Here is an 18,843-nt window from a genome sequence, read left to right as displayed (position 1 = left end):
TGTCTGTTTATGAGTCAGTATAAAAGAGGAGTCTGCAGCAGCAGCAGCACTGCTTATTGTTCCAGCGCTGACACTGGTCTGGAAACTGACCTTCACAGTAGTGAACAAACAATGGGACTGCGTGAGTATTTCAGAGACGCCTTCATGAGAAAGTGTATTTATAATAACGGTATGTGTTTTTATTTGTTATCAGCTACAGGACTAGTTCTGGTCTCAGTTGGGGCAGGTTAAAACTCAGGGAATTGTGAAGATGACAAAGAGACGAGACTTTTCTGCAGCGTTACTTTTTTTCTCATTCCAATTACAAGGCGTGACAAACAAGGCGTTGACGCCCTTGTCGATAAAAACAAGTGAAAGAACAAAACAAAAGTTTTCTCCGACAGCTGCTTTCTAATGAAACAAAAACCTAAAGCTGAATTAAAGTTGTTCTATTTGACTGCAATAGGCTGGCGAATTGTCCAGGTGTTCACCTGCCTCTTTCCCTAAGTAGCTGGGACGTCTTTTTCATCAGTTAACTTCACCAATTAATTACATGTCTGACCCTAGTTTTAAATGTCTCAAGGTTACTAAAGATATAGAACTTTTCCGAATATAAAGGAAGAAATATAGAGTTTTTGTCACATAAAAAAGGAAATGAAGGTTGCAAAAATTAAAATGGAATGAAGGAGATCATTTGTTACTTGGCGCCTCTAGTGGTGGTCTTGGACTTTTCGAGGTCCAGGAGAGACCCACGTCCAGTGTCCACCAGGATAAGGAGAGAAAAATCAACACAACAAACAAGGTTATATTGTTATAATGATTTGTGGTGTACGAAGGCTTAAAGGGCCCCTCAAATATGTTCTTTAAATGCTGTGACGAGATTTAAATCTAGATATAATGTGGTAAATTTGAGAGATTCAAGTCATCGTAATATATTTTTATTAAGAGATTATATGATGAAAATCGTGTAAACGAGTAGGAACTCCTTGTGTCTCTTTATGGTGTGGTCTGACGTCAGCTTTATAATGTTGATGCCAGACAAAGGGGTTTAAAGATAGCTCTGTTTCTTTAGCTTCATTTTAGTATAACTGGTGTGGAATCTAGTAATACTGGTTTCTCAACTTCATCTCTTAACATAAATTCATAACATACAGTACATCTCTGTTAATGAGTCACATGTATATTTACAGGTATCTGGAAAACGAAAGCTACGGTCGCTATAAAAGAGGTAAGAGTTAGGTTAAGGGCTAGTCTGGAAACTGACTCAGTAGAGGACACTGGACAAACGATGGGACTTAGTGAGTATTTCAGAGACGCCTTTATGAGAAATAGTACTTTATAATAACGGAATGTTTATTTATTTTTCATCAGTTACAGGACTAGTTCTAGGCGTAGTTGGAGCAGGTTAGAAACTTTTCACTTTGTCAATAGTTTCTAGCAGGTGATTTTTCTGTTGTGTGATGTGTGTGTGATCTTGTCCGTCCAGGAACGAGTGTCGTCGCACCGATAGTTCTAACGACAATTGTACCGGCAATTGTACCGGCAATTATACCGGTAGTTCTACCGGTAATTTTCAGTTGGATCGGATTCACGCCCGGGGGAGGAGTGGCCGCGGCGGCGATTGTGCAGTCAGCAGGTAGAATCCCCCATTTCCTAACTAAAATACGCCAACCAGTGTCTAAAATAATAATGCCGTGTTTTCTGCAGGCATGGCCGGGATTCCAGCAGCTGCTTCTGCAGCTGTGGGTGCAGTTGGTGGAGCTGGTGCAGCAGCGATCGCCCTGATCGTGTGAAACCATTGAAAAGCGCCATCTATGGAACAACTGACTCCATGCAGAAGATACATCACTGTGTGTTCCTGGTTTGTATTTGCCTCGTGACCATGACGTCATGTTTACAAATACGGCCGTGTAATATTGCAAATGATGTCATGGAAGTCCCTAAATAAAAATAAAATAAAATACATGTTGTTGTCGTCACTCTTTTTTTTTTTATTTTATTTAAAGCGAGAATAAAGTTGACATATATAAGGAAACGATCGACTCACATAGTGGCTAGATCCGGCATCCTCTTTTCAATGACATTATTACAAGTAAGAAAGTAAGTAAAGGTTATTTCTAGAGCGCCTTTCTAGACCAGGGTCACACAGCGCTTGAACAATCACTATAAATACAAGGTTAAAAGTATCATATTATTCAGTACATCTCTGTTTATGAGTCAGTATAAAAGAGGAGTCTGCAGCAGCAGCAGCACTGCTTATTGTTCCAGCGCTGACACTGGTCTGGAAACTGACCTTCACAGTAGAGAACAAACGATGGGACTGCGTGAGTATTTCAGAGAAAAAAACAAACAAGGCATTGACGCCCTTGTCGATAAAAACAAGTGAAGAACAAAACAAAAGTTTTCTCCGACAGCTGCTTTCGAATGAAACAAAAACCTAAAGCTGATTTAACTTTGTTCTATTTGACTGCAATAGGCTGGCGAATTCTCCAGGTGTCACCTGCCTCTTTCCCTAAGTAGCTGGGACGTCTTTTTCATCAGTTACCTTCACCAATTAGTTACATGTCTGACCCTAGTTTGAAATGTCTCAAGGTTATTAAAGATATAGAACTTTTCCGAATATAAAGGAAGAAATAAATAGAGTTTTTTGTCACATAAAAAAGGAAATGAAGGTTGCAAAAATTAAAATGGAATGAAGGAGATCATTTGTTACTTGGCGCCTCTAGTGGTGTGTGTTATAGATAAGTAAGTAAGTAATAGTTATTTGTAAAGCGCATTTCTAGACCAGGGTCACAAAGCGCTTGAACAATCAAACGCAATACACAGTAAATGCATTATAAAGATAATGACAGTAACTCTTCTGTGTGCTCAGGGAATAAGTTGTTTTTTTTTGTTTTTTTTTAAAGATTGAAGCAAGAAAAGCATACATTGTCCCTGCAAATGAAAGATTTGCACTCACACCAAATTTAAACTCCACATGATGAAATACAGCAACATACAAAATTATACTAAAATAATTATAATAATTATAGACACATTTACATGTTTTTGCTTTCTTATACTCTGAATCAAAGACTAAGGAGCTGGTCTTGGACTTTTGGAGGTCCAGGAGAGACCCATGTCCAATGCCCACCAGGAGGTGGAGAAAAAAATCAACACAACAAACAAGGTTATATTGTTATTGGTGTACGAAAGAGTAAAGGGCCCCTCAAATATGTTCTTTAAATGCTGTGACGAGATTTAAATCGAGATATAATGTGGTAAATTTGAGAGATTCAAGTCGTCATAATACATTTTTATTAAGAGATTATATGATGAAAATCGTGTAAACGAGTAGGAACTTCCTGTGTGTCTTTATGGTGTGGTCTGACGTCAGCTTTATAATGTTGATGCCAGACAAAGGGGTTTAAAGGTAGCTTTGTTTCTTTTGTTTCATTTTAGTAGAACTGGTGGAATCTAGGAATACTGGTTCTACGTTATTGGTGCTCCGCCCTCTAACGGCTTCGCTATTGGTTTACCCCGAGGCACCGCCTCGTCTCTGAGAAAGCTTAATGAACTCGCCACCCAGCAGGGGGCAGTCCACTTCCTATAAAGGCGGGAAGCACCCGCCGCACTTTCTCCTTTTTCAACTCAGCGAGAAAGCTCCTGACAGTGGAATGTAATGATGGCGAATGAATATTGAAGTGAACCATGTGTGCACGAAGACTCCCTGAAGAGGAGACACACATGTCTGCTTCGTTTTGCCTAGAGGCCCAAATCACACGTGATGATTATGTGGCCTTCCGAGCGCTTCCCACGGCTTTTGACAGTGTTGGGAAGCGTTCGAGGCTTGTCGACCCACGCCGCCTCAGATCATGATTATGATCAACACAGGACTGCCGTGTTGTTTAAGAAAACAACATGGCAGTCCTGTGAGCTGCACTCGACAAGCTCACGTTCCAACGTGTTGGGCCCTGATGAGTCGAGCTGAGTCGTCCCTCGATCATGAACAGACGTCGACGAGGAGGACGACTGGCTCGCTGCATGGAGTCGACCATGGGGTATGCGAGAGCGATCAGGTAAGTGTCTCTTGCAGGCCCCATGGCCCTCCTGCAGCACTCGACGGGTTCACTTGAGAGGTGTTAGTGTGCATGTGGCTCCGCCTGTGAGTGTGACGTATTCACAGGCGTCATTAGAGACTTTCGCCGCTAATGCTAAGCTAACATGCTCCGCCGTTCATAGACGGCGAGAGTTTCCTCTCAGAACACAGTTCGGAGGAGGTTTTTAAACCCCTTTGTCCGGGTCATGCCGAGACTGTAATAACGGAGTCTGTCCACACGAATGAAGGGCAGACTCAACCATGTGCTTTGTTTCCAGATAAGCAAATGTCCACGAGACCGGCTTGATCAGCTGTGTTTACTTCACTTCCGTGTTGACATGCGCTGACGGGGTTTGACCGCCGATGAGCGTTGTCAAAAAAATCCCGGCGCCATGGATGACGTCACGTTTGGCAGAGAAACGTCATGGATGACGTCACGTTGGCGGAGAAACGTCATGGATGACGTCACGTTTGGCGGAGAAACGCCATGGAACGGACGCACCATTGAGAGGAATGGCCCGGCAGGAGGCGGCGCAGCTCCGCCATCACCTGCATGGGCGTGATGACGAGGCGCGACGGGGATACGCGGAGACGGAGATCCCGTTCGTCGGCCTGATAAGCAAATGTCCACGAGACCGGCTTGATCAGCTGTGTTTACTTCCGCGTCGACCAGCGCTCGTGCCCGACAGAGCTTGACAGCGGAGGTGAGTGGAACTAGTCCAGACATGTCTATGTTGACCGGAGGTTGTTCCTTCCCCCACAGCGCTGTCTACAAGCACTGGCACCGTGGAGGACGTCACGTTTGGCGGCGGAGAAACGCCATGGAACTGACGCAACCTGGTGTTTTTACGCGCGAGTTTCTCGCCGTCCTGAGACCAGGCGAGGGCGAAGAACTTCCGCCCCGTCTGGTCGATCAACTGGAGAGGTGCGTGGCGGTCGGATCTCACGAGTGACGAGCAGGTCTGGACCGCCAGCGGAGCTTGAGAATGTACGGGACCGGGTGAGTGATGCGGTGCCGACGCGCGCGCGACCTAACTCACTTCAGCTCCGGGTTAATTCTCCAGCACATTCCTCCACATCGCAGGTTTTGTCAGCTCCGGTGACACTAAGAAGTGCTCAGGGAGTTGGGAAGACTTCCGGGGGGGGAAGGGAACACGCACGACGCGCATCTGAGGTGTCTTGCGCGCTTCTCCCACAGAGCCGGTTTTATGTATGAGAGTGGGGGTTCTAGTGAATCCAACTCGAGTACATGCTCTGTGGATTCAAGAGATAGAGACGCGGCTTGTGTGATGCCCTTTTCGTCTACGGCCCGCCCTTGGGGGGACTACCCAAGGTTCGCCAGGGCTGCGGTTCTGACAGAACATTATTCGGCTTGGAGTCGCCTGGTTTTACTTCTAAGACCCACTTGGCTGGGGGGAGTAATCAGGCGGGGCTATGCGCTACATTTTGCCCGTCAACCCCCGCGTTTTCAGGGATTCTCTGGACGCGTATGGCGGAGCAGGAGAAATTATCCTGTTTGAGAAACGAGGTGTCTACTCTGCTGCAGAAGGAGGTCGTAGAACTGGTCCCTGCAGCCGAGATGATGACAGGGTTTTACTCCCGGTACTTCCTCGTGGCGAAGAAGACCGGGGGTTGGAGGCCCATTCTGGACCTCAGCTATTTGAACAAGTTCATAGCTACCCGCCCGTTTCGCATGTTGACGGTCAAGAAACTGCTTTCAGGTGTAAGTCCAGGAGATTGGATGACATCTATCGACCTGACCGACGCGTACTTTCACATACCGATAGTCAAGAGACATCGAAAGTACTTGCGTTTCGCCCTCGAGGGTCGGGTGTTTCAATACACTCGACTCCCGTTCGGCTACTCTCTGGCACCCAGGACCTTCACCAAGTGTGTGGAAGAGGCAGTGGAGCCATTGAGAGTGAGTGGGGTAAGGATCTTGACCTATCTGGACGACTGGTTGATCCTTGCCAGGTCAGAGGCAGAAAGTTACGCTCACACACAGAAGGTGTTGAGCCATATTGCCACCCTGGGGTTCACAGTGAACCTCAGCAAGAGCGCTCTGACTCCAGTTCAACAGTTAGTTTACCTGGGGGTACTGTTGAACTCGGAGGAGGGGGGCTGGATACGCACGTCCGGGAGGCGCGCGTATCCAGCCCATTCTCCGACTGACAACACAGTTGCTGGAAGCTCGGTGTCACGTGACAACAGCAGGCACTGTTATGTCCCCCCTGGGGCTCATGGCAGCAGCCCACACGGTTGTTCGGCTGGGCTTGCTGCACATGAGGGAGCTTCAGAGATGGTTGGTCGTCTCAAGCTAGACCTCAAGCGGGAAAGAGGTCGGAAAGTGCGCCTTCACGCTCGGGTTTTGCAGGACATCCAGTTTGGAACTCTCTAGCCAACCTCAGGTGGAGAGTTCCATTGGGTTGCGTCCTTCGTTACACTCAAGTGTTTACAGACGCTTCTCTGACAGGTTGGGGAGGCACCTCGGGTCAGGCCTACGCCAGTGGGGTCTGGAGCAGTCCGGTGCTCAGACACATAAACTGGCTAGAGCTGAAGGCGATTCACAATGTCCTGCTTCACCTCTCTCCCCAACTGTCACGGTCCAACGTCCTAGTACTATCCGACAGCTCCACCGCCGTGGCGTACGTAAATCGCCAAGGTGGAGTCAGATCCCCAGCCCTTCTGAGTGTGGCAAAGAAGATTTGGCTGTGGGCAGACTGTCACCTGCTTTCGCTCAGAGCTCAGCACGTACCGGGCGAGCTGAATGCAGTAGCGGACAGACTGTCGAGGGGGGGCCGTCCAGGACGAATGGGGTCTGTCCGAGGCAGTGGCAAGCGAGATCTGGTCTCGATTCGGTCACCCGGTTGCAGACCTCTTCACCAGCAAGGAGAACTTCAAATGCCCTCTTTGGTTCTCACTCAGGGCTTCGGATTGCCCCCCATTAGGCGTGGACGCTTAGCCCATTCGAGGTGGCCGGTCGGTTTACTGTTCGCCTTCCCTCCTCCGCGGCTCCTTCTCCCCTTGATTCGGAGGGCGAGGCGGGGGGGGCTGAGGTTAATTCTAGTAGCACCAGACTCCCCGGGGGCGCTCTGGTTCCCAGAGCTGGTGCGCATGGCGGTCGGGGCCCCGTGGGCCATCCCTTGGGGCCCCGTGCCCTGTGTCAGGCGGGGGGGGACTCTGACAGCGCCCCCGGTGCTGGGCCGGCCTCTCAAGGTGTGGCTCCTGCACGGGACGAGCTGATCGGGACTTTGGACCCGGACGTTCTCCACACGCTGGAGAACGCCCGGGCCCCGTCAACACGCAGGCTTTATGCCTCAAAGTGGCGGATTCTCCCGCTGGTGTTCAGACAGGTCCTTGGACCCCAGCTCTTGTTTGGTCTCCGCTATCCTGTCTTTCCTGCAACATTTGCTGGATAACGGGCGGACTGTGGCGACACTGAGAGTGTTCGCATCAGCCATAGCGACGAGGCATGTCGGTTTTGAGGGTGCTTCGGTTCACGCCCACCCCTTGGTGGCGCGTTTCCTGCGGGGTGCCTGCAGGCTTCGACCTCCTGCAAGGCCTTCCAGCCCTCAGTGGGATCTCCAGTTGGTACTGGACTCTCTCACAGGCCAGACCTTCGAGCCTCTTGACCAAGTCCCACTGGATATCTTGTCTTTCAAGGTATCGCTCCTTCTGGCACTAACAACCACGAAGAGAGCAAGTGAGCTTGTGCCCTCTCCATTAACCCTGAGTGTCTTCCTTTGGCGTCGAGGAGTCTTCGGTGTCTTTGCGTCCTAACCCAGCGTTCCGCCCGAAGATTCTGAGTTCCTTGTTCCGGGCGACGACCTTCACGCTGCGGGCCTTTCACCCGCTGCCCCACTCGGACCCGGGTCAGGAACGTCTCCACCTGTTGTGTCCAGTGAGGGCGTTGGCCTGTTACTTGCGGCGGGTGGCCGTGTTTAGGCGCTCTGATGCCCTCTTTGTCTGCCACGGTAGATGCCGACGGGGAGAGGCGATCTCCCCCCCCAGAGGTTCTCTCATTGGGTGAGATCGGCCATTATCCGGGCCTACCGAGCAGCGGGTGGATCCGCTCCTAGCGGTCTGAGGGCACATTCCACCCGTGGCGTGGCAGCCTCAGTGGCTCTTTTGCGGGGTGTGGCAGCAGAGGATATCTGCTCAGCTGCTTCTTGGGCGTCCACGTCTACCTTGCTAAGGCCTATCTCTTCGACGTGACGGCGGGATCAGTAGCTCATACGGTTTTGAGCGCTGCTGTGCCCCCCCTCGAGGCCCACGGCTCCAGTGGACTTGGATCCTGGGCCGGTGGGGCCCTAGCGATGCTGCTTCAGGAGCGGCGTCCAGCTGGGGGTACATTTATCCCGTCAGGCTTCGCCTTTTTGGGTAAACCAATAGCGAAGCCGTTAGAGGGCGGAGCACCAATGACGTAGAACCCCTGAGTTATCTATCATAACCTCAGGTTCTACGAGTTGGTGCGAAGCCATCTAACCTCTTCGCCCAGCGGCCGCCCTTCTCGCTGAGTTTTCAGTTGGAGAAAGTGCGGCGGGTGCTTCCTGCCTTTATAGGAAGTGGACTGCCCCCTGCTGGGTGGCGAGTTCATTAAGCTTTCTCAGAGTCGAGGCGGTGCCTCGGGGTAAACCAATAGCGAAGCCGTTAGAGGGCTTCGCACCAACTCGTAGAACCTGAGGTTATGATAGATAACTCAGGGGTTTCTCAACTTCATCACTTAACATAAATTCATAACATACAGTACATCTCTGTTAATGAGTCACATGTCTATTTATATGTATCTGGAAAACGAAACCTAATGTAACCGGATGGTTATTTTAAGTTTGTTATTGAGATGATTACGTTTACATTCTCTCATTACCTAATTGGCCTCACCTGCTAATGGAGCGGAGACTATGAAGGGATGCGTCACTCAGTCTGCTCCTCTCCTCTGTGTCGTGACAGTCAGCTGGTCTGGTGCCTAAGTCGGGCGGACGGCGTTCTGGGACGTGTGCGGGCAACACGTCCTCACACCCGAGGGCCTCGGGCCGAGGCGTCATACCGTCCGACGCCGTGCAATGTCCCCCTGGCGTCACTAGGGTGATGTTAGAGGGGGGACAAAAACGTCGGTTTTAGCCTACCCGGGTCACCCAGTAATATACAGAGCACTCCCCGACGTCGGATTCAAACGTCCCGGGTTACATTTGACGCATCGCCCACCCCTTCGTTGCCATGGTAACGTGACGTGACGTGTCGCTGTTGTCATATGGCTACGGTAATTCTAAAACTATGAAGCGCACTTGAATTTTTTAATGTCAACAGTGCGATTCTACCTCCGATTGTGCTTAACGACCTCGAACCACTTTAAGGAGGTACACAGTGAACATAAATCGGTAAAAAATGCTTAATTTTTATTTTTTGAAGCTTAGATTGTTTACACATCGCGGAAGTCAAGAGGCTCTTGCAGAGTAATACATGCTTTAAAGGTCCTGTTAAAGTGACTATATGGTATATTTTTAGGTGTTTCAACTCCAAAATGTTGACATTGTTTTATGAATGAGTAAAATAAAGTCTGGATGTGCTATTTCGCTTGATCCTCTTTATAATCCGGTGCGCTTTTCTATGAAAATAGAATCTTTCATTGAGATTGCGTTTATGGACATATGTTTTCTTTTTATTTAGCTGCGATTATGAGCGATCTACGTGACGTTTGTCAACAGTAATCGCGATCCTGCAGAGGTGACGTCACACACGCTAATAAACTGATCGTACAGGAATGTAGAGCCGTCACACCACAGGAATAAATTGAGATATTGTGCTTGTTTGTTTAAAAGCGCCATGGAATACAATTGTAGATGTGTGCTTGTATAAAGACCGAGTTAAGTTTTGCAGTTTCAGCCTCAGCTAAAAAGTTTTCAAACTGCCGCACACGCAACTTCCGCCAAACCTTCGGATGTTGACGTCACACTTGTTGACAAAGACCGATAGCATTTTGTTCTCACGACTTGTATCTTGTGGTAATATTGTGTTTATTTCCTGTGGTTCTTTTGTTTAGGTTTAACACTTTTTGTAGTTTTTCACAGCAGCGATTTTGTTTTCAACGGAAGTAGTGTCTATAATCGTTATTTCTGTCACGTCAATGTGTGGTTTTACTAATGTGTATTTGTTTTCCCTTTATTTCTGTGTTATAATTACTAACTGTGTGTTTTGTCAGTTTCAGTTATGATTATTTATAGCCCACGTCGGTTGTAAGTGATTCGCTGCATTGTCTGGCTACTCAATAAATTATATTATTTTCTGGTACTTGTGTTTGTGGGCCTGTATTCATTTGCTTGAGGTTTCTACGCGCAGGGTCGTGGGATTACATCTTTAGGTGCAAGGCTTAAAGTGGCGTTGTTGGATACCGATTAACACCAGTCCACCGTTACTCCCCGGGCCAGTGTTTAGGATCAGTTTCATATTTTCTGGCGTTGTTGGTAGGATCTGGCAGTCAGGCAATTGTACCTTTTATAGTTTCAATAAGAATCTTTTGTTTCAGAACCACAGGAATAGTTGGTTGAGTAAGCAGAGCTAACAAGTCACCTTGGTTGTTTCTGTGCTGGCTTATGTTAAATAGAGTTTTTATTTTGAGGCAAGGCAGGGTCCGGTAGCTGACAGCCCCTTCTGGCTGCCCTTGGTAACAATGTCGGCAATTCTCCAAAATGGCGGAAGAGCTCCAGGATCTGCGGGAGCAGGTGGAGCACCTGCAAGCTTAGAACAATCGGTTCCGTCGAGAGCTTGATGCCAGCGAGGCGGGCTCAAGTTTCCGAGGACGCACAGAGAGCGCTGCTGTTTCAGAGAGTGGTGTACCTCGCATGAGAGCGACGATGCCCTGTTTTCAGGGGCAGTCATGGCATCGGGATTGAAGAGTTGATTGAGGAAGTGGAACTCAGTATGAACACCAGGCACTTGGGACCAAGTGATCAGGCTTGGTTTATTTATGACCATTTGGAGGGCGAGGCTCGGGACGAGATCAAGTACAGACCATGCGCTGAAAGGGAGAATCCGGAACGGGTCTTTGAGATCCTGAAAGACTTTTATGGGTGTGCCAAGTCCTATATTGTGCTACAGCAGGATTTTTTCGGTAGGAAACAGCTGGAGGGTGAGTCTCTTCAAGAGTTTTCCCATTCATTGAACTGCCTAATGAAAAAGATAGTTGCCTGCTCTCCAATGAGCGTCCCTAATGCTGCACTCTTACTTCGTGATCATTTTGTAGAGCATGTAACCAGTTCTGATTTACGCAGAGAATTGAAGAGACTTCAACCACACTGAACTGACTCTGCTGGACATCAGACATCGAAGTCTTTGGTCGTGTAATACCTCGGCGGGGCGATTTGGAAGTAAAAGATGTTCATGAGCAGGTGACACCACTCGGGGGGTCGGGCATATTGGGGAGGAATATTATAAAGGCTTGTTACCAAGTGTTCCCCAACCAATATAGCTCCGAGTTTCACGATTAGGGTGAAGGGTTGGCGTTGTCTGAACCTTGGCGGTCCGCATTCCAATTTTGCCATCACGCCGAAGTTCAGTCGCTCGTTTCCCGCTCCTCGCTAGCCAGACTAAGAGGTAGAAGGCGCGTATCTATTCCCGGGGGGTCCACAAAGTGGCAACAACTTGTTCCTCCTTGGTAGCTTCATGTGGATCTGTGCTGATTGAACCACTGAATCACGAGTTTACTCTGCCAGCGAGATTATTGGTGTCCCGGGGTTTGGTCCGTGTTATTCGAGGTACCGCGTATGTCCCTGTGGTTAATGTTGGCATGTCAGTAGTTGACATTCAGCCTAGGTGTCCAATAGGACGGTTGTCCCCAGCGGAGGTAGTGAGTCTCCCGGCAGGGCTGAGTGAGGTGCGCGGTGATACTGAGCGGGTTATTGCCACCATTAGGTCGTAAAGTGTGGGGGGCATATCTGTCGTGGATGGAATTTTGGCGCTTGATCTCTCTTTACTCTCGGATGTAGAACAGCATAATGTAAGGGAGTTGTTGCTCAAGCATGAACAGGTGTTCTCCGCATTTGATGGCGACCTCGGCTGTACGTCCTTAATCTCTCATGATATTCCCCTCTTAGATGAAACGCCAGTGAGACAGAGGCACCGACGCAACCTTCGGAATACGAGGCGGTAAAGGCCCATATACATCAACTACTGGAAACTAAGGTGATACGAGAGAGTAGTAGTCCCTATGCCTCTCCCATTGTTCTTGTCAGGAGGAAAAATGGGGATCTGCGACTTTTTGTGGACTACCGACAGCTAAACAAACAGACCAGGAAGGACACTTTCCCGCCCTCGATGCCATGTCTGGAGCTAGATTGTTCTCCACAATGGACCTTGCAAGCAGTTATAATCAGGTACCCGTGGCTGAGAAAGATAAAGCAAAGACTGCATTTTGCACACAATTTGGTTTATTTGATATCACCCGCATGCCATTTGGTTTGTGTAATGCTCCTGGGACTTTTCAGCGCCTCATGGAGCAAATGTTTGGAGCACAGCACTGCCAAACCCTGCTGTTGTATTTGGACGACATCATTGTGTTTTCTTCAAGTGTAGAGGAGCATCTAGATCGGTTGGAGATTGTACTGACCCGTCTGGAACTAAGCTCTAAGCACTAGTCCAGGAACGAGTGTCGTCGCCGCACCGGTAGTTCTCGGTGCGATCAGATTCATGTCCGTGGGCATCGCTGCGAGTTCTTATGCCGCCAGCATGATGTCTGCTGCTGCCATAGCCAACGGAGGAGGAGTGGCCGCGGGGGGAGTTGTGGCGATTCTGCAGTCAGCAGGTAGAATCCCCCATTTCTTAACTAAAATACGCCAACCAGTGTCTAAAATAATAATGCCGTGTATTCTGCAGGCACGGCCGGGATTCCAGCAGCTGCTTCTGCAGCTTTGGGTGCAGTTGGTGGAGCTGGTGCAGCAGCGATCGCCCTCATCGTGTGAAACCATTGAAAAGCTCCATCTATGGAACAACTGACTCCATGCAGAAGATACATCACAAAATGTGTGTTCCTGGTGTGTATTTGCCTCGTGACCATGACGTCATGTTCACAAATATGGCCGTGTTATATTGCAAATGATGTCATGGAAGTCCCTAAATAAAAAATAAAAAAAAATACATGTTGTCGTCACTCTTGTTTTTTTTTTAATTTAAAGCGAGAATAAAGTTGACATATATAAGGAGACGATCGAATCACATGGCGCCCTCTAGTGGCTAGATCCAGCATCCTCTTTTCAATAACATTATTACAAGTAAGAAAGTAAGTAAAGGTTATTTCTAGAGCGCCTTTCTAGACCAGGGTCACACAACGCTTGAACAATCACTATCAATACAAGGTTAAAAGTATCATATTATTCAGTACATCTCTTTTTATGAGTCAGTATAATAGAGGAGTCTGCAGCAGCAGCAGCACTGCTTATTGTTCCAGCGCTGACACTGGTCTGGAAACTGACCTTCACAGTAGTGAACAAACGATGGGACTGCGTGAGTATTTCAGAGACGCCTTCATGAGAAAGTGTATTTTATAATAACGGTATGTGTTTTTATTTGTTATCATCAGTTACAGGACTAGTTCTGGGCGCAGTTGGAGCAGGTTAAAAATCAGAGAATTGTGAAGATGACAAAGAGACGAGACGTCTCATCAGATCGCCGATTGAAGCGACTTTTCTGCTGCGTTACTTTTTTTCTCATTCCAATTACAAGGCGTGACAAACAAGGCGTTGACGCCCTTGTCGATAAAAACAAGTGAACGAACAAAACAAAAGTTTTCTCCGACAGCTGCTTTCTAATGAAACAAAACCTAAAGCTGAATTAAAGTTGTTCTATTTGACTGCAATAAGCTGCGAATTGTCCAGGTGTTCACCTGCCTCTTTCCCTAAGTAGCTGGGACGTCTTTTTCATCAGTTAACTTCACCAATTAATTACATGTCTGACCCTCGTTTTAAATGTCTCAAGGTTACCAAAGATATAGAACTTTTCCGAATATAAAGGAAGAAATAAATATAGTTTTTGTCACATAAAAAGGGAAATGAAGGTTGCAAAAATTAAAATGGAATGAAGGAGATAATTTGTTACTTGGCGCCTCTAGTGGTGGTCTTGGACTTTTCGAGGTCCAGGAGAGACCCACGTCCAGTGTCCACCAGGATGTGGAGAGAAAAATCAACACAACAAACAAGGTTATATTGTTATAATGATTTGTGGTGTACGAAGGCGTAAAGGCCCCCTCAAATATGTTCTTTAAATGCTGTGACGAGATTTAAATCGAGATATAATGTGGTAAATTTGAGAGATTCAAGTCGTCATAATACATTTTTATTAAGAGATTATATGATGAAAATCGTGTAAACGAGTAGGAACTTCCTGTGTCTCTTTATGGTGTGGTCTGACGTCAGCTTTATAATGTTGATGTCAGAGAAATAGTTTTAAAGATAGCTCTGTTTCTTTAGTTTCATTTTAGTAGAACTGGTGCGGAATCTAGTAATACTGTTTTTTCAACTTCATCACTTAACAAAAATTCATAACATACAGTACATCTCTGTTAAAGAGTCGCATGTCTATTTATATGTATCTGGAAAACGAAAGCTAAGGTCGCTATAAAAGAGGTAAGAGTTAGGTTAGGGTTAGGGTTAGTCTGGAAACTGCCTCAGTAGTGGACACTGGACAAACGATGGGACTGCGTGAGTATTTCAGAGACGCCTTTATGAGAAATAGTACTTATAATAACGAAATGTTTATTTATTTTTCATCAGTTACAGGAATAATTCTAGGCGCAGTTGGAGCAGGTTAGAAACTTTTTACTTTGTCAATAGTTTCTAGTAGGTGATTTTTCTGTTGTGTGATGTGTGTGTGATCTTGTCAGTCCAGGAACGAGTGTCGTCGCCGCACCGTTGGTTCTCGGTGCGATCGGATTCACGTCCGCGGGCATCGCTGCGGGTTCTTATGCCGCCAGCATGATGTCTACTGCTGCCATAGCCAACGGAGGAGGAGTGGCCGCGGGGGGAGTGGTGGCGGTTCTGCAGGCAGCAGGTAGAATCCCCCATTTCCTAACTAAAATACGCCTTCTAGTGTCTAAAATAATAATGCCGTCTTTTCTGCAGGCATGGCCGGGATTCCAGCTTTGGGTGCAGTTGGTGGAGCTGGTGCAGCAGCGATCGCCCTGATCGTGTGAAACCATTGAAAAGCGCCATCTATGGAACAACTGACTCCATGCAGAAGATACATCACTGTGTGTTCCTGGTTTGTATTTGCCTCGTCACCATGACGTCATGTTTACAAATACGGCCGTGTAATATTGCAAATGATGTCATGAAAGTCCCTAAATAAAAAAAATAAAAAAAATACATGTTGTTGTCGTCACTCTTGTTTTTTTAATTTAAAGCGAGAATAAAGTTGACATATATTAGGAAACGATCGACTGACATGGCGCCCTCTAGTGGCTAGATCCAGCATCCTCTTTTCAATAACATTATTACAAGTAAGTAAGTAAAGGTTATTTCTAGAGCGTCTTTCTAGACCAGGGTCACAAAGCGCTTGAACAATCACTATCAATACAAGGTTAAAAGTATCATATTATTCATTACATGTCTGTTTATGAGTCAGTATAAAAGAGGAGTCTGCAGCAGCAGCAGCACTGCTTATTGTTCCAGCGCTGACACTGGTCTGGAAACTGACCTTCACAGTAGTGAACAAACGATGGGACTGCGTGAGTATTTCAGAGACGCCTTCATGAGAAAGTGTATTTTATAATAACGGTATGTGTTTTTATTTATCATCAGTTACAGGACTAGTTCTGGTCTCAGTTGGAGCAGGTTAAAACTCAGGGTATTGTGAAGATGACAAAGAGACGAGACGTCTCATCAGATCGCCGATTGAAGCGACTTTTCTGGGGCGTTATATGTTTTCTCATTCCAATTACAAGTCGTGACAAACAAGGCGTTGACGCCCTTGTCGATAAAAACAAGTGAACGAATAAAACAAAAGTTTTCTCCTACAGCAGCTTTCTAATGAAACAAAAACCTAAAGCTGATTTAACTTTGTTCTATTTGACTGCAATAGGCTGGCGAATTGTCCAGGTGTTCACCTGCCTCTTTCCCTAAGTAGCTGGGACGTCTTTTTCATCAGTTAACTCAACCAATTAGTTACATGTCTGACCCTAGTTTTAAATGTCTCAAGGTTACTAAAGATATAGAACTTTTCCGACTATTAAAGAAGAAAATAATAGTGTGTGTTATAGATAAGTAAGTAAGTCATAGTTATTTGTAAAGCGCCTTTCTAGACCAGGGTCACAAACTGCTTGAACAATCAAAAGCAATACACAGTTAATGCATTATAAAGATAACGACAATAACTCTTCTGTGTGCTCATGGAATAAGGTATATATATATATTTTTTTAAGATTGAAGCAAGAAAAGCATACATTGTCCCTGCAAATGAAAGATTTGCACTCACACCAGATTCAAACTCCACATGATGAAATACAACATACAAAATGATATTAAAATAATTATAATTATTATAGACACATTTAAATTTTCTCTTGAGAAAAAAAGATTACAAGTTCCACATGAATGTTTTTGCTTTCTTATACTCTATCAAAGACCAAGGAGCTGGTCTTGGACTTTTGGAGGTCCAGGAGAGACCCACGTCCAGTGTCCACCAGGAGGTGGAGAGAAAAATCAACACAACAAACAAGGTTATATTGTTATAATGATTTGTGGTGTACGAAGGCGTAAAGGGCCCCTCAAATATGTTCTTTAAATGCTGTGACGAGATTTAAATCGAGATATAATATGGTAAATTTGAGAGATTCAAGTCATTGTATTACATTTTTATTAAGAGATTATATGATGAAAATCGTGTAAACGAGTAGGAACTTCTTGTGTCTCTTTATGGTGTGGTCTGACGTCAGCTTTATAATGTTGATGTCAGACAAAGGGGTTTAAAGATAGCTCTCTTTCTTTAGTTTCATTTTAGTATAACTGGTGCAGAATCTAGTAATACTGGTTTCTCAACTTCATCTCTTAACATACATTCATAACATACAGTACATCTCTGTTAATGAGTCACATGTATATTTATATGTAACTGGAAAACGAAAGCTAAGGTCGCTATAATAGAGGTAAGAGTTAGGTTAGGGTTAGTGTTAGTCTGGAAACTGACTCAGTAGTGGACACTGGACAAACGATGGGACTGCGTGAGTATTTCAGAGACGCCTTTATGAGAAATAGTACTTTATAATAACGGAATGTTACGTTAACATGACGTCATGTTTACAAATACGGCCGTGAAATATTGCAAATGATGTCATGGAAGTCCCTAAATAAAAAAATACATGTTGTTGTCACTCTTATTTTTTTTTTTATTTAATGCGAGAATAAAGTTGACATATATTAGGAAACGATCGACTGACATGGCTCCCTCTAGTGGCTAGATCCAGCATCCTCTTTTCAATAACATTATTACAAGTAAGAAAGTAAGTAAAGGTTATTTCTAGAGCGTCTTTCTAGCCCAGGGTCACAAAGCGCTTGAACAATCACTATCAATACAAGGTTAAAAGTATCATATTATTCAGTACATCTCTGTTTATGAGTCACATGTCAATGTCTGGAAAACGAAACTTAAGGCCGCTATAAAAGAGGAGTCTGCAGCAGCAGCAGCACTGCTTATTGTTCCAGCGCTGACACTGGTCTGGAAACTGACCTTCACAGTAGAGAACAAACGATGGGACTGCGTGAGTATTTCAGAGACGCCTTCATGAGAAAGTGTGTTTTATAATAACGGTATGTTTATTTATTTATCATCATCAGTTACAGGACTAGTTCTGGGCGCAGTTGGAGCAGGTTAGAAACGTTACACTTTTTCTAGCAAGTGGGTTTTTTTCAGTTGTTTGATGTGTGTGTGATTTTGTTCGACCAGGAACGAGTGTCGTCGCCGCACCGTTTGTTCTCGGTGCGATCGGATTCACGTCCGCGGGCATCGCTGCGAGTTCTTTAGCCGCCAGCATGATGTCTACTGCTGCCATAGCCAACGGAGGAGGAGTGGCCGCGGGGGGAGTGGTTGCGGTTCTGCAGGCAGCAGGTAGAATCCCCCATTTCTTAACTAAAATACGCCCTCTAGTGTCTAAAATAATAATGCCGTGTATTCTGCAGGCATGGCCGGGATTCCAGCAGCTGCTTCTGCAGCTGTGGGTGCAGTTGGTGCAGTTGGTGGAGCAGCGATCGCCCTCATCGTGTGAAACCATTGAAAAGCTCCATCTATGGAACAACTGACTCCATGCAGAAGATACATCACTGTGTGTTCCTGGTTTGTATTTGCCTCGTGACCATGACGTCATGTTTACAAATACGGCCGTGTAATATTGCAAATGATGTCATAGAAGTCCCTAAATAAAAAAAATAAAATACATGTTGTTGTTGTCAAATCGCACACATATGCGCACAATTCAGCATCCTTTATCATATCATTTATCATTTGAGAGACACACAAATATAGAGTCAGATAGCACTGATACAAACTTTCCTGTCAGAGGTAATCCAGACAGAAATGGTATCAACAGATGATCTGATCCAGACTTACACCCCAGCTCGGGCTCTGAGGTCTGTGAAAAGAATCTACTTATGGTTCCTGAACACGGTTCAGGACCAGAGGAGAAAAACTTCCAGGTTGTTGCTCCTAAGCTTTAGAACGATCTTCTTCTCTCTTTGCGCTTGATGGATCTACTGACTCCTTCAAGAAACATCTTAAGACGTTTTTATTTGTTCAGGCTTTTCCTTGAT

At 45.9% G+C, this 18,843-nt stretch overlaps 2 protein-coding genes and 1 long non-coding RNA gene across 6 annotated transcripts; all 3 read left to right on the top strand.

The window, feature by feature from the left end:
- Positions 1-86: 86 nt before the first annotated feature.
- LOC148060649 (uncharacterized) lies at positions 87-13,186 on the top strand. Of its 4 annotated transcripts, none has more exons than XR_015709317.1 (5): positions 758-781; positions 1,170-1,277; positions 1,351-1,383; positions 1,538-1,615; positions 1,687-1,958. It is a non-coding gene; the product is annotated as an uncharacterized LOC148060649 (long non-coding RNA). The 4 variants fall into 4 exon arrangements; XR_015709315.1 differs by having other exon boundaries at positions 765-781; positions 1,466-1,615; XR_015709314.1 differs by lacking the exons at positions 758-781; positions 1,170-1,277; positions 1,538-1,615; positions 1,687-1,958 and adding exons at positions 87-121; positions 12,693-12,854; positions 12,926-13,186.
- A 1,334-nt stretch (positions 13,187-14,520) lies between these two features.
- LOC148060648 (interferon alpha-inducible protein 27-like protein 1) lies at positions 14,521-15,425 on the top strand. The gene is made up of 4 exons (XM_087780489.1): positions 14,521-14,745; positions 14,818-14,850; positions 14,933-15,094; positions 15,166-15,425. The coding sequence occupies exons 1-4, from the start codon at positions 14,736-14,738 to the stop codon at positions 15,234-15,236; spliced, it is 276 nt and encodes a 91-aa protein (XP_087636615.1). The 5' UTR covers positions 14,521-14,735; the 3' UTR covers positions 15,237-15,425.
- Positions 15,426-17,694: 2,269 nt separating this feature from the next.
- LOC148060647 (interferon alpha-inducible protein 27-like protein 1) lies at positions 17,695-18,472 on the top strand. The gene is made up of 4 exons (XM_087780486.1): positions 17,695-17,798; positions 17,875-17,907; positions 17,984-18,145; positions 18,217-18,472. The coding sequence occupies exons 1-4, from the start codon at positions 17,789-17,791 to the stop codon at positions 18,300-18,302; spliced, it is 291 nt and encodes a 96-aa protein (XP_087636612.1). The 5' UTR covers positions 17,695-17,788; the 3' UTR covers positions 18,303-18,472.
- Positions 18,473-18,843: the final 371 nt, after the last annotated feature.

Source organism: Callionymus lyra, chromosome 18, assembly GCF_982586985.1.
Source record: "Callionymus lyra chromosome 18, fCalLyr1.hap1.1, whole genome shotgun sequence".
NCBI classification, from domain to species: Eukaryota; Metazoa; Chordata; class Actinopteri; order Syngnathiformes; family Callionymidae; genus Callionymus; species Callionymus lyra.
The sequence above is the reverse complement of the archived record's forward strand: the minus strand, read 5'-3'. Positions and strand labels throughout refer to the sequence as shown.

Bases quoted from the DNA above. Each gene is read 5' to 3' on its own strand.
- LOC148060647 (XM_087780486.1), top strand. The intron at 17,908-17,983 runs GTTAGAAACGTT...TTGTTCGACCAG, and splicing joins TCTGGGCGCAGTTGGAGCAG to GAACGAGTGTCGTCGCCGCA. The intron at 18,146-18,216 runs GTAGAATCCCCC...TGTATTCTGCAG, and splicing joins TGCGGTTCTGCAGGCAGCAG to GCATGGCCGGGATTCCAGCA.
- LOC148060648 (XM_087780489.1), top strand. The intron at 14,851-14,932 runs GTTAGAAACTTT...TTGTCAGTCCAG, and splicing joins TCTAGGCGCAGTTGGAGCAG to GAACGAGTGTCGTCGCCGCA. The intron at 15,095-15,165 runs GTAGAATCCCCC...TCTTTTCTGCAG, and splicing joins GGCGGTTCTGCAGGCAGCAG to GCATGGCCGGGATTCCAGCT.